At 39.8% G+C, this 14,885-nt stretch overlaps 1 protein-coding gene across 1 annotated transcript; it reads right to left on the reverse strand.

Moving 5' to 3' along the window:
* Nucleotides 1-120: 120 nt before the first annotated feature.
* On the reverse strand, nucleotides 121-12,807 carry CEP55 (centrosomal protein 55). The gene is made up of 8 exons (XM_030488988.2): nucleotides 12,454-12,807; nucleotides 10,590-10,874; nucleotides 8,349-8,414; nucleotides 7,326-7,467; nucleotides 4,919-5,235; nucleotides 3,240-3,311; nucleotides 2,201-2,320; nucleotides 121-637 (listed from the first exon to the last, which is right to left on the reverse strand). Exons 1-8 carry the CDS (start codon nucleotides 12,634-12,636, stop codon nucleotides 431-433), a joined length of 1,392 nt encoding a protein of 463 aa, XP_030344848.1. The 5' UTR covers nucleotides 12,637-12,807; the 3' UTR covers nucleotides 121-430.
* Nucleotides 12,808-14,885: the final 2,078 nt, after the last annotated feature.

Below are 14,885 nucleotides of genomic sequence, written 5' to 3' on the forward strand. Positions count from 1 at the left end.
TGAGGGCCAAAAATCTTCTGCAGCTATTACTGTCAGTTAAGGAACAAGCACAATCATCAGGATTCACCAGCCAAGAACTGGATATGCCAAACATTAAAATAAAGTCTGACACAATAGGTGTGCTTTTACTGCTCCCATTTTTAATAGTGCAAAAAAACATAAGTCAATAGTTTGCTATTTGAAGATATTCTTCATTCTAAAAATACTTCCATTAGCAACCAAAAATGCAGTAGCTGTTTTTTTGCAAAAACATCAGGTAAAATATGTGAGGCAAAATAAATTACTATGATGTTTTTGTGGAACCGTGTTATAAAACTAGTAGTCCTTTATACAACCTTAGGAAAAAAAAAAAGCTTTAAAAAGATCTTTTGCCTTTGTAGAAGAGCACATCGACTGTGTATAAAGCAAATGTATTAAGTCCATTTGGAGCTCAAGCTGTACAGAAGTCAATATGTGCTAATAATTCTCTATGCTGACTTGTTGGATACTGCATTTTACATCTGGGACACTCTAGAAAACTTTCATCAAGAAGGTTGGAATGTTTTGGGGAAGGACTTCTGTCATATGCAATCAGCTTCTCTTCAAACACAACTTGCAAGTCTTCTTGCAGTTCCATACGTCCAGATTCCTGGAGTTTCTGGAAAAGAAGATTTAGTGCAAGGTTGGGGCATGCATGCGCTGACCAGATATTAAGGTTTGATGGCACACAAGCATTGTGTGTGTTACAGTGCTAAGGGTAGAATTTTAAAGATGGCTAAATGCAGCTACACTACTCGTGCTAACAACAGAGGGCCTGTTGTACAATTCTAACACATTTAGATTAGATTGCAGCTAGCTTTTCTGCGGACTATTTAAGACAGGTTTTCCCACAATGTCTGACGGGGAATCCTTCCCCAGCCATTTTCCTAACTGCTCACACACTTCTCTTAATAAAATGATGCCTCAGTCCCCTCTACATAGGATACTGACTAATTACCTTCCCCAAAACTCTGCTGTAATTTCAATTCTCCTTCTGATCTCATGCGTGAAATTTTTGTCATGAAGTCTGTCTCTAACTGCAAAAGGCACCTAGCTGTCCATTTGGCAGCTGCTCCTCCAGCTTCTTAGCACAGAGGAACTCAAAACATATAACTTCCCTGCTCTGCCCAAACTTCTGCTCTACTCCCAGCAGACAGAAGTTTTCCAGTGGTCTCCGCAGGCAGCTGCAGCAGTAACTGCAATCTTAGCAAGTGGGGCTCTCCCAGGGGCAACACATGTTGCAGTGTTGTGAAGTGAGCGAAGAACATCAGAATCTGAGGATTCATTCCATTCCCTTCCTCTTTTGAGAAAATACTTCTAAGTTGCCTACAACTAAAAGGGTGAGCAGTCTGGCAGAGTTGCAGAAGAATCCTCGTCTGCCACGTTAGGAGCTTTTGCATTTATCTCCTTTGTAAAAATCACAGTGGCCCCAGACGTGATCTAATGAGGGACCCAGATTCCATTCTGAAGCTCATTTAAATCTAGAATGCAGTTTTGACAATCCTATTCAGCTATCACCTAATCTTAAAGGTTAAGCAATCCTGGATACAGCAGAGCAAAACAGATCAATGGCTTGCTTAATACTTAATCTTTTCCTATAAATTTGTCCATTAAGTTTAGGGTTCAAGTCTAGGTGGCTTTCTTTGGGCTTACATATTAAGCAGCAAACAAACCACAGTCCTCACAATACAACAAATGTCTTTATTCATTGTAGTAGGGAGCTTGTCTTTTTGTCATGAAAACCCCCGGTTTTAATGACCCACCCATCCTGCATCAGGTGGTGGTGGTGGAGGAATTCAACTTCTATGTTTCAGGATTGTGCCCTATTCACCAGCAGCAAGACTGAATAGAGGCATAATGCAGCTTTGTCGTTGTACAACAGACAAAACCAGATAACACATTGCGATACAAAATACAATTACTTTCCCTGCTCAGGAACTGACCGTTCTGGATGTGCTGTACTAGTTCTCCATGCATGCTGTAGAGAAAAACGATGCCTAGATAGCTGGCACAGGGCTCTGCACCTTGGGAACACATACCTAAAGGATGTAAGGACCTACAGGCTATGTCTGATGACACGAACAGAAAACTTACTACACTTGAAATAAGATCCCCAAGTGAAAAGATGCACATTCATGCAAAATCCCTGACTACATTCAACTGCAAGCTATTCAGTACATACCAGAGGTTCCAGACGGGCTATTTGCTCCTTTGCCTCGCGCAGTTCCTTAAGGACTTCGTTTAACTGATGCTGCAAGTTCTGCTGATCAAGCTTTTTACTCTCAAAGTCTGTGGTGCATATCTGGATTGGGCAATGCCCCAGAGTGAAAGAATTAAGGTCACAATTATTAAGAACTGGGGGAGGGGGTGTCCCCTATATGTATTTAAAGTAAGTTTTAGTGTGTAATCATATTTTAAAATGTAATTTTTTTTAAAAAGAAAATAAATAAGTCCCTTGTTGCTTTCACTACAGTGAAATTCATATATGCCCAATTATGAAAATCTTCTCCCTTAGTAGAGGTGGAATTTGAAGTTATTTTGGTTGGAACACACTTCAAGCTATCCTGCAATTTTAAGCTGAGCATTTTACAGAAAAGTAAAGCATATAGTGTAAGTTCTCATTAAAAATGACAGTTTCTACTCCAGGATCTTTCTTGTATCAAGATAATTTGGACAGGAACTATGGGTAATACTGTATACCCAAGCTTAGCAAATAAACGTAACTTTCTCCCTCCCCCCAATAACATCACTTAGATGTAACAATGAACTTGGAAAAAAAATAGAGAAGATGGAAAACATGGCAATGCAATTATTTGTATAACTTTATAAGAGTATATTACAAAACTTCAATGAGCTGATTGGTTTTAGCATGTTTCCCATACCTAATCTGAGGCTGTACAGTTGAACAAGTGATTGTGGAGAAAACATAGAATCATAGAATAGTCAGGGTCAGAAAGGACCTTAAGATAATCTAGTTCCAACCCCTCTGCTGTGGGCAGGGACACCACACACTAAACCATGTCACCCAAGACTCTGTCCTGTAGAAGGTCTTCGTCTTGACATGTGTCAATTTTTAGAAGCATCAAGAGATTACTAGACATGAATACTCAACTGTGAGTACTACTTCATTTAGTACATTAATCATTCTTAGATTTGAAGTTAGTCTAGAAAGCCCTTGTGTATAATACAAATCAAGTATCAGCATCTTAGTAATTGGATACCTGTTGTTCCAACAAAGCTATCCTAGCATGTTCCTCCTGCTGTTTGAGCAATAATTTACGAAGAAGTTGCACCTACAAGGAAGAAAAACATCTGTAACAAAAAACTTCCATATACAACAGTTAATAAGCTTAACAAATAATGAATCTAAAATGGGGTAAAAGTAAACTTTTATATTTCAACACCAACAGAAAATGTATGCCTGTTATGCAACAGCCAAACCAAATTCAAATGTCTCTACTTCCCTGGGGTTTTCACAGGGAAACATTATTCCATTGAGGAAACAAAAACCTGAACTTTCTTAGGCAATTGCCAGGATGCAGGCAAAAATGTGCACACAAAACTATGTTTGCACTAACACGCCATGATGTTAACAAAAACCAAGCAATGCATTTATTTTTTTTTTCAATAGAAGACAAGTAGTTTAAGACACAGGAAGTACTACACTATAAAAGATTGTGTAAATGTATACAATAAAATATCCTCTATTAACAGCATGCATCAACTTTTATAGTGAATGCTGTTGTTCAGCTAAAAAAAACCCAAAAAACAACAAACACCACCCCCAAAAAACCCAACCCCCTTTTAATCATTATTAACCAGAGAGAACCAGCCTGTGTTTTGAGACCTAAACTGTTGTTCCAGGCACCAAAGTAGGCTAAAACCGGTGAACTTTATTCTCATATTTAAAATTTCAGCTCTACATTGCTTTGTTATTGACCCCAAACTTCTCCAAGTAGCAAGTTTATCTCATTTGGATGCCCTGAGGACAGTCCTTCTAGGAGGACTTTCCCGTTTCTCTTCAGCAGGTGTGTGGTCATGATTCTGTGTCTGGAAGAAGAAACAATAGATATATATATTTTCTATTTTTTTTTGTTAGTATCACCATGCTGATAGGAATATTCCAAGACACCAGACACCACTGTGCCACTGTAACTCTCCACGTAGGGGAAGCGGCAAAGTCCTCATGAGTATTCCAAACAAAAGGAGGGAAGCACCAAATATTTTTAAATACAAACATATAGCACATACATGTCTTCTCCCACTTCTGATCAGCCAGAGATGTTAAAGTCATTGAGCACAAAAAGAGAAGGAACGAAGGAAGGATCAAGAACTTAACAAAACTATTTAACTGAAGTCATCACTGTACTCTCTGGGAACAATTAAAATCTGATGCAAAAGCAGCAGAACAGATCTGGCAACAGCATAAGCCACAGGTATTGAGCAGCCTGACAGGCACTTCTTAGGCTTTATAATTACAGAACTCTGCTCAGTGGTTTCTACCATCGCTGTTTTCAAGACAGTAACAACTTAAGTTCCACCCCTTCTTTCCTTATCTGGCCCTTGCCAGATAATTTTTATCTTTGCTTTTACTTTTCCTTTACCTTAAGGATGAACTAGATTAGAATAAATTATTCTTTTGCTTCTCCCTCGTGTCTCACAAGACCAGGGAAATAAGTGAACAAGTAAGTTCGTTGTTTAAACAAGGGAACTTCACAGTTTGATTTTGATGCAAACCAATATATTAAAGAAAGAATTCAGTTTTAACCAGGACATAAGTCTAGCAATACATAAAGAACAATCACCAGAGTGAGGGATGGTCCATTCTGATTCAGTATGACTTTTCAGCTCTCTTGATTCTTTGCTAATGTATCCTAAACTTCCAAATGCATCCACTTACTTGGCATAGAAGATCTTCAGACTTTTTCTTTTCTTCTCTGACCTGTCCTTTAATAACTTCATTTTCTTGTTTTAGTCTCTGCACTTTCTCTTCTTTCATTTTATTTTCATTTTCTAGAGTCTTGGTTGCAGCAGCCTGTTGTGACTGCAATAAGGCATTTAAACTTGTTATTTCTCGTTGTGTTTCTTCATACTTCTTCTTGCATTTGTTAAGTTCAGATCTCAGCTGGGTTACAGTGCATCTTTCAGTCTCAAGATCAGTCTTAGCAGTTAGTAACAGCTGATCATAATATTTTTGCTTTTCTTCTTGTAGTTGACCTTAAAAAGTCAGAAATAATTCAGATAGTAATGTGGAGAAAAAAACCAAACCAAACCAAAACACACTTAAAATCAGAACACCAAATCCTTGACAGTATTTTAAGACATAATGATAGAAATCAGCATTCTAGGCTATTACACAGCTCAGATTAGCACCAAACTTTAGCTAAAACAGCTTTCGGTACTTCTAACGCAGTAAAGCCTGCTTCCCAATATAGTTACCGGGAAACTGCAACTTGGCTTGTGTATAGTATTGTGCTATAGCTTCCTTCACTAACCCTTATCGCAACAATATATCCTCTGCCCTAACTATACAGTTCCATGTACCACACATAGTTCTTATACAGCCTTATGCATAACACACATGCATGGGAATCAAGGTCCAAAGACACTAGATTCTCACTTCCAGATTTAGGCTTCTTAACCAAGGTTCTGGCATTACTCCCTCCCCAGAGATACCCTGGGGATCTGATGGGCTGTACTTCACCACTGTTGACCAAAGCCAGACAATCCATTACCTTTTGCAGACTATCTTCTTCAAATTCTTTGCCATCATTTACTTCTAAATTGCAAATAGAAAGGACTAGGATAGATTCTTTTATTTAAAAAAGCCTGCTTTGTGGCTAGTGACTGTTACTTCCACCCGAGTTTGAAAAAATTCTGCCTATTGACCCAAGAAAAGTTTAGTAAGTAGGGGGAAAAAAAAAAAGCAAACAAGAGGCAGTCTAGAAATTCAGTGGTAATACAAAATACAACTAGAAGCAGAGCAAGGAATGCAGACTTTCTCAGGATTTGCTGATTTTTGGCACTGTAGATTTCTTGACTTTGTTACTTTTCCTATTGAAGGCTTCCCCTCATTTTCAAAGTGTAATTCACAAGGAAGAGTTTCTTGCTTGACTGTTCTTCCTCCCCTCGACTACAAACTAAGCCTTACCTTCTTATTAGCAATATGTCTTTATAGGGTGGCAAGATCCTCAGATATACATGGAGTTTTTCCAAGGAAAAACTTATCATATCTACTCTCACTTTGTACAGCTAAGTTCTTAGAAACTTGGATTTTTGCAACTATCTAGCTGCTTGAAGAGAGGAACTTTCTTATGCCTTTACTTCTAGTCCCCTGGCTGCTCTGATGACAAAGCTTTGCAATAATTCTGAGTTACATTTCCTGGTGAGCTACTGCAGTCTGCCTCTCTCTAAAATACTGTTCATGGATTTCTAAACAGCACCAAAACAAGATTATGATATTTTACTGCTTTCCATAAAGATTCAAGCAGTAATACAGAAACCAAGCCACTGCACTTGAATTACTAAGTGGCAAGTATCTGTGGGTATACTCTTGCTCCAGATGATGCTAATTCTATTTAGTGAATTCACCTTGCAGGTCAGTTGCAGCATATACAAAATTAAGAATTAGCTAATAAGAAAAGCAAACCAAATCCTTCTGTTTTTTTTGTTCAACGTTAATATTCCATGTGCTGGTCAAGCACAAAGTTAATCTGAATGTGTGGTATGGAGAGGGTGCTCATTATTGAGGAGCTGCATAGCACGGAAGTGAGGTAAGAGGTGGCCAGATGCATATTGCGAAACACTGCTCTGGACACCTGCCAAAATCTATGACGGGTGTTCATGCTCTGTAACAACTGTTCAGGTGAGTAAAGAACCTGGCAGTCTCGAGTCATTTTTATAATATTTATTTTGAAACAAGTAAATTTAAAAAACCTGATCCACACCTAGCTAATAAATCCTTAATGCCTCCATTATGTAGGTGGAAAGTGTACTTTGAAGGATGGGAGACATACATATATATTTGCCTCGACACTTTCCACAAACAGAAAGGTTGCTAATAGAGTGTCAAGGCTGTTAAAAAACATCTCTGAAGTAGATAAGAACATGAAATACTGTTGATCAAGTAACATAGCTAGATAACAAGAAGCAAAGAAATTTTACTTAGCCAAGTTTTACCATTAAACAAAGATGTTGAGAAGAAAGTCTTGATTTTGTTTTATTGTGCTATAATTTGTTTTCAGAAAACTTATTCTATAGGTAATTATGGTTTGGGTCACTTCTGGGGAAAAAATAAAAGTCAATACCTTCAGAATTGACTTCTTTAGATTGTTGTTGGCTACCTATTTCTGGCTTCTGTTCAAGTTCAAAGATCCTTCCAAGCAGGCCCCTGACATATGCTTCACGTTGTTGGTCATACAGTAGCCATTGTTGGTTTTTCTCAAGAGCCTCATGAAAAGGAACAGAAGAACAATGAAAAAGCCTCTGGTCATTTATCAGATTTCAAAAGTATTAGTCTTATTTCTTAATGTTAAAAAGCTACATATTACACAGTTCCAAGATAAGCTAGTTAATTCTGCTGCAAACCGTAGTAATCTTCTCTGTACAATAATTACGGCGCATCTTCATTTGGAAAGATAAGTCAGGTTTCTGAGCACAAGTTAAAATTGCAGCAATATTAAATACTGACTGCCTTACTTCTTGGAATGGGAAAATGACTTAAAAATTAAGATGTCATGAGTTATGCCCAGATTATGAAGAATTAACCTTTCATCCTCAAGCATAAAGTAAATACAAAATAACATATCTCGAAAGTGGAATAAAGTAAAAGAGCACCATTGCAACTTTGAGCTTGTAAGAACAAGGACATGAATTTTACATCTGATTGGATCACAGAATTGTTCAGTTTGGAAATGGCTATGGGAAGTTTCTAATTCAACCTCATGCTACCCCAGTCAGCTCCAAGGCCAGACCAGGTTCCTTGGGCTTCTCTTTTGTCAGCAACCACTTTGTTTGAATATTTCAAGCAAGGTTTTTCAAAGGTGGTGGAAACATTGTCTTTTTTGGGGGGAGGGCGATGGACAAGGTTTTTGGGTTTGTTTTTTGTTCTGTTTTCCTGTGGGTTTTTTACTGTTTGCCTTTTTTTTGTTGTTGTTGATGTTGGTTTTTTAAATAGTCTTGGTACAAAATAATTTTAGACATTGTATTTTAGAGGGAAACATTCCCTCTGAGGTCCCATACTACCTAAAATCATATATGGTGACAATTGACATTCTTATGCATCTTGATGCAGATGATTTTTACTTGCGGTGTTGTACAGGAATACTTACATCTTTCAGTTGTTTTTCAACTTCATGAAGATTAGTTGATGATCCAGTGCTATTTGTTACAGCTTCCTGCAGTCAAAGAACAACTTATTAGTGTTCTTTAAAATGGATGGCTGAAACAGTAAAGCTAGTCCTGTATAATTATTAATCTCACACAAATAGCAGAAGTTTCAAGATTTTCATAGTTTGGTTTTTGGTTTGTTTGTCTGGTTGTTTTAAAAAGGATCCAAGCTATAGAGAAAGTAATTTCATAGATTTAAAATAAAGTCTCCTGCAAGATACATGACAAAGATTTACATTTAATTTATTCCATAACTCTGCAACTCATAGTTACATTAAAACTAAGAAGCCTGTCATGTGTTTTTTTTTTTTTTTGCTGAACTGCTATCTGAGAAGACCTGAAGGGTGGAGGAGAGCTGAAAAATGAAGATAGTTAGGGTATTATTTAAATACACATAAAAAGTGTTTGTTCTATTTTCATATCCTCATACCAGTTACCAGTTTGACAATAAGCCAGACCCATTGGATTGTTGGGGAAAGCTAGAGACCTTGACAACTTCATTGGGATAACAGTAAGATTATAAAGCTCTGGGAAACCAAGCAAGCCTGTCTAGAACCACGAGGACATACTGAGTGATTTTCTGAGACTGATCCACAGCAGATTGCTTAACGTATGAGTCGGAGTTCTTTAGACCCATCTAAAGCTAGAGAGCAGTTAAACAGTTATACTGCTTTCATACTCTGACATGTTCATTCACTGCATGATAGAAAGCTTTTCTGAAATTGTGTAGAAATAAGGGGACTTTAAGAAGAGAAAAAATAGATTACTTCCTAAATCCAAGCTACATTTTTCCAAAATTTTCCTGTGATTTTTTTTAACATAATTTACAACAAGGTTTAGAACTGAATAAAATACAGGAGAACTTTGAATGCAATTATTAAATGTCAGCACTTCCTAATCAAAATAGAATTGGGAGACACTACAATTACTTAGCTTCCTATTTCCATGAAAATCAAAATTCTGCCTCAGTGAAAACTTTCTCAAAATTGTGTCATACAACTGTTGTTTTGATTTCAGAGTGTCCCTGCTGCTTAAGTGCCACCTAGCAGTTTCAAGCGGGATTGCTAGACTTTCAAGTTTTCCAAGTCATCCAGTCAAAACATCGGTCACATTTTGCTGTCCTCTGTTGAAGACAGTTAAAAAATTAAAAGAAAAATTCTGGCTTTAAACTAAAAGATATTTTGGTAGTTCGTTGACGAAACTATTGTGGAAATCTCTTCAATTAACGTACATTTTAAATTCTCTAACAAAGTTCAACTTTTGAAATTGAAAATAACCACGTTGCGTTTGAAGTGGTATTTTCCAAGATACTGCATTAATAGAAGTGACACAGATAGGTATTATCATTGAAAATTAGTAGTTTTCAGATATTTTGCTATGTATTTGGCTAAAGCTGAATTTCTAGAAATTACTCAATTTCCATGCAGCGCACAGAGAACCAGCACCATCTGCAGGTCAAAAGCTGAAAAAGACTTACAGGCACCTATTTTTAGGTACCGACTTCCCTGTGCACCTTACTAAGATACCACTACATTTTCTGTGGAACATTAGGACAAGCAGGAGTGGAAAAACAACTGTAGAAAACTAAAAGCACTTGTAAAAGCTGCCAAGTGCCTGGCATCGTGCCTATTAACCACTTTAAATGAGAGAAGCAACTCCTTACTTGTCTTCTGTCACACTGATTTACTATGTGTGATGTCACGTAGAGTACAGACAACTAGTTTTAACAACTAAGGAGCAAATGAGGATTCGTAAGAGCAGGGAAAAAGATATTCTCATGACTGGAGCTGAATTAGGTGAGGAAATCAGCTTGTCTTTATTAATGCCCCATGTTCCTATTACTGCTGCCTTCTCGGTGTGTTTAATTACTGAGCATACAAATCTGAGAAGAGCACAGTATCTGCTTAACCAACAGTGGATCATTACATGTGGTACCACCAGTCACACCGCTTGCATGTGGGCTTGAAAAGGGACACCGCACTACAGCATTAGAGAATTCCCTCCCCAGCTGCATTGCCTGAAGTTGTGCTCCCTGACCTTCATTTATCATTCAATCTGGATAGCAGCTCTCTTCAAGAATATTTCAGCAGTTGCAACACAACTTTATTAAAAATCCACCCAAAATTTTATAACAGATATTGGTGCTTAGGGAGCACAAGTTCCAATGTTTCTTCAGTGCTTACCTGGGATGCCTGAGAAGTACCAGTTCTGCTTTCAAGCTCAGAACATTTTGCAGTAACAGTGGCTAAATTACATGTTAACCGGTTCATTTCTTCTGATAGAGAACAAATTAACTGATCTTGCCTTTCTGCTTCCTTTGTTTTTTCCTCTAGTCGACTTTGTAATAAGGAGACTTCACTATTCTTGTTTTTGGACTTAAGCCTGTCTTTCAGGTTTTGGATTTCTTTGTCCTTCTCTCCAAGAAGATGGTTGTGTTTTTCCTTTTCTTTTTCAAGGGAAAGTATTTTCTAAATGAAACAGAATAAAAAAAGTGACACAAATGAGTGTCAGTCTATGCAACAAATGCATTAGCAAGTTTACAACAGTTTGAAAAGATATTCACTTTGAAAGGTTCTCTCTTAGCCTTTAATTAGCTGAGAATATTACTTCTTACTCAAAACAGACAATACTACAGTGATCATCTGAAATATTTCAAGTGATAGTAAAACCAGTCTGAGGCAAATGATACAAGGACAGAATGCAAAGAACCAAATTTCACAGACTTGGTAGGTACCGAATTTTGCATATGAATACAGATCACTAAAGTATATGAACCTGAAAACACAAGCAGTACTAGAACTCTCAAACACATCCAGTGAAGAGGTTGGTGATATGTTAGCATTGTTTGGCTTACCTAGTAGCTTTTGAGAAGCAGCAGAGCCTTTTTTCAAACTAAATGACAGTAAGTGAAGTTACAAAAGTGTTATAATGAAGCATTCAGAAGAAGGATCCTGTTTTCCAAATTATCCAGCCTTTCAGTTTCAAAGTGTGCTTTAGCAGACATTTTCAACAGGCACTCTCTTTTCAGTAGGCCTCCAGCACAGGTAATTATTACACAGCATTAGCACTGCATTTGAGATGCCCTGGGGCTCTACCTAAGCTTCTGTTATGATAGCATTTCATTTTCAGGGAGTGGTTGAAGACCTCACAGTGCTCACTAGAATTGAAATACTGACACCAAATAGTACCTAGTATATCTAAACATGCCCATGATATTCCACCTGTAAACCAACCCAGTATTAAGTATCCAACACTGAGCAGGCAGCAGACTTTGCCAGACACAGCATGCTAACACACAAGGAATTTAGCCACAGCAGTACATGATCTCTCTAGCCATAGCTGGTACTTGGGTTAGCACTTCTTTAGTGATGTTGTAGTACAGACACATGAAATACCTTATTGTCAAAATAAGTAGCCTAGAAATATTAGTGTGCCTAGTCTCCATTAATCACATCCTTTGAAAAAGTTCATTTAAAGTTTCCCAGTCCTCTGGGAGACCTCACAGTATGTGACTTGGTCACATACTAAGTCTTGAACTTCTTTATCTAGAACCACAGGCTTACCTCGAATGGAGAAAAAGGCATGGAAATTGCAGTGCCTTGGTTGTAATGGAAGAATGTGGTGAACTGATTACAGTTTTATTTGCCTATAGCTGAGAGAGAACATAGTTCAACCAAATGCTTTGCACCTTTTGGCATGTGTCCTAGGCAACTGTTCACAAACATAATGTTCTTTGTAGGAAGTGCTCAAAATGATTCTCTGAGACCAGCTGTTCCGAACAGCTGGACATGCGAGGACAGGCCTTAACGGACTAATTGGAATCTCTGGCCTCAAGCCTTTATATTTGACAGCCTTGTCAGATGACTGTAATTTTATTAGTTCAGTCATCATTGAAAAATACCAAGCTAAACCAGTATTGACATCAAAGTAAACTAAGCTTTAGATGAAAGACTGGCATCTTGCTTAAATTCGGGCATACTCAGACTGATGTGCACCGTATACAATTCGACCATCAGAGAAGGCACTTCGAGTCAAACATCACCTCACCTCCAGGAGCATGCTCCTTTCCGGATCAGTCATTCTGCTTTTCCCTTTAACGATTTCCTCCATCGATTTCCTCAGGGCAGCGTTCTCCTGCTTGCATTTCTCCAGTTCACCCTCACCTCTGGACCCACCCGACCTCAAGCCCCACTTGCCAATAATTATATCCTTGGCGGTCTTGGAGTTCATCTTTGAGCACCTATAAAAACCCAACCGCAGCGGTATGGTACGGTACGGTGCGGGACGGGACGGCAGCCCGCTCTGCGAGGCAGGACGCAGCACCAGCGCGGGGTTAGGCACGCACGGGCCCGCGGGCGGGGAGCGGCGCTTCCTTCCCCCGGCGGCGGCCGCTCCGCCCGGCCCCGCTTCCGGGAGTTTGAATCCCGCGGCTACCACTACCGTCATTTCCGTCCGGACCGCCGCACAGCCGAAGCGAGAGCTACGGCGTCTCCGATGGGTCAAAAAGAGAGGGCTTGGGTTAAAGAACGCATCCGCCAAGACTAGGGCCGGAGGGGGCCGGGCATGAGCCGCTCGGCGTTGCGCGCCGGTTGCCTGGCGCGGCCGGGCTCCGCGGGGCTCCGGAGAGGAGGGGCGAGATGCGACTGGCCAGTGAATGGGCCTTTCTTCTCCGCGCCTCGGTTCTCTGTGCCCCCGCACGTGCTGGCGGGCGGCCGCCGTCAGGCGAGGGCTGCCCCGGGAGCTGCGACACCCGGCCCGGGGCCGCGTTTGCTTCCCCGCTGAGGGCCATAGTCAGTTCTTTTGGGCGGGTTTCCATTTCATCGCTAATGGGCGGCTGTAGAACGGGTGGTGGCAGATGAGCGCCCCCTCGTGTTGCCTCCCTGCGGCTGGCTCGCCCCGCCCTGCATCGGCTGTTGGGGCAGGGAGGGCAGTGGCACCGGGTGCCGGGGGCACACAGCCTGGCCAGCTGGGGGCTTGTCTGCGAACTGGATGGGCGAGGGCACAACAGTCCATCATGATGCTTCTGCTCTTACGGGTCTCTCAGTGCTGTGCCTTCTGTCTTTATCCTCATGCCTTCCTGAACGTGTTGAATTTAGATGGATATGGAGCACCTCTCCTATGAGGAAAGACTGTAAGAGTTGGGGTTGCTCAGGCTGAAGAAGAGAAGGTTCCGGGGACACCTTAGAGCAGCCTTCCAGTTCTTAAAAGAGTCCTATAAGAAAGATGGGGAGAGATTTTTTTAGCAGGGCCTGTTGTGACAGGACAAGGGGTAATGGTTTTAAACTAAAAGAAGGGAGATTTAAGCTGGATGTGAGGAAAAAATTCTTTATAGTGAGGGTGGTAAAATACTGGAACAGGTTGTCCAGAGAGGTGCTGGATATGCCATTCAAGGCCAGGCTGGATGTGGTTCTGGGCAACCAGATCTAGTTGAAGATGTCCCAGCTCATTGCGGAGGGTTGGACTTGATGAGCTTTGAGGGTCCCTTCCAGCCCAAACTATTCTATGATTCTATATTTTTCTTCCCCAGAAATCCTCTTCCCCAGCTACCAAAAATCTAATCATTTTAGAAAGGAAGCAAGGTCCATCTTGGCTTCAGAAGTATTAACCTGAATATTTCTCATGTGACTATATAAAAGCTAGGCTGAACTTTCTGCACATATGACTCATGTTGCTCCATCTTGCTGGCTTCCCCTCTCATCTCTACTTAAAATTTTGCAGTGGTATGCACTACTTGTTTTTTTACATCTGGTCCACAGCTGTAAAGCTGAGCACGGGCCTGGTTTAATTTCAGTGGAGTCTACTGCATGTGTTTATGTTAAAACAAAATATTTATAGGCATTCAAACAATGTCTTCTCACATTTTTTGCACGTATTTCCTCAATTCTGTTTCATTTCTACTTATGCATATGTATCTCAAAATTTTTTCAAGACCTACTGAATTCAGCACGTTAAATGCAGAACCTGTGTTTGTTCTGCGTAAAACGTCGTTGTCCCAGGGTGCAACTGAAGGGGGAGCGCTTAAACTGTTTTTAAGACTGTAGGTATTCTGTGATGCTAAACTGACACGGAGGCAAGCTAAAAACATTTACAAACAATGAAGTTCTAAAACTTAAGAGGAAAAAAATTATAATCTATGGTTAAATGTCATACCTTGATATACGAAGAAGCAGATGTGATGTACCTTGAGTACTGGATTTGTGCTTAATGTTCATGTTGCTTTATGCTTGTTCTTGCCTTGGTTACGTACGAGAGACTTATCATGCAGCTTGAGAATAAAAGCAACAAAAAAAAATCTACACTCATATTTACACTGTGCCTTTTCTGTTGCCGGATTTCATTAGTGAGCACTGGTTTTGTGCAGCAACACAGAACTTGGTGTCAATTTACAGGTACTTCTTTTTTTTTTTTCATAGCATTGGGTAGCTAGTCCGTCACAGATCCACCCCTAGGCTTTCTTTACTGTAAACCAGCTATTCCGT

The sequence above is a fragment of the Strigops habroptila genome, chromosome 5 (genome assembly GCF_004027225.2).
Source record: "Strigops habroptila isolate Jane chromosome 5, bStrHab1.2.pri, whole genome shotgun sequence".
In the NCBI taxonomy this organism is placed as follows: Eukaryota; Metazoa; Chordata; class Aves; order Psittaciformes; family Psittacidae; genus Strigops; species Strigops habroptila.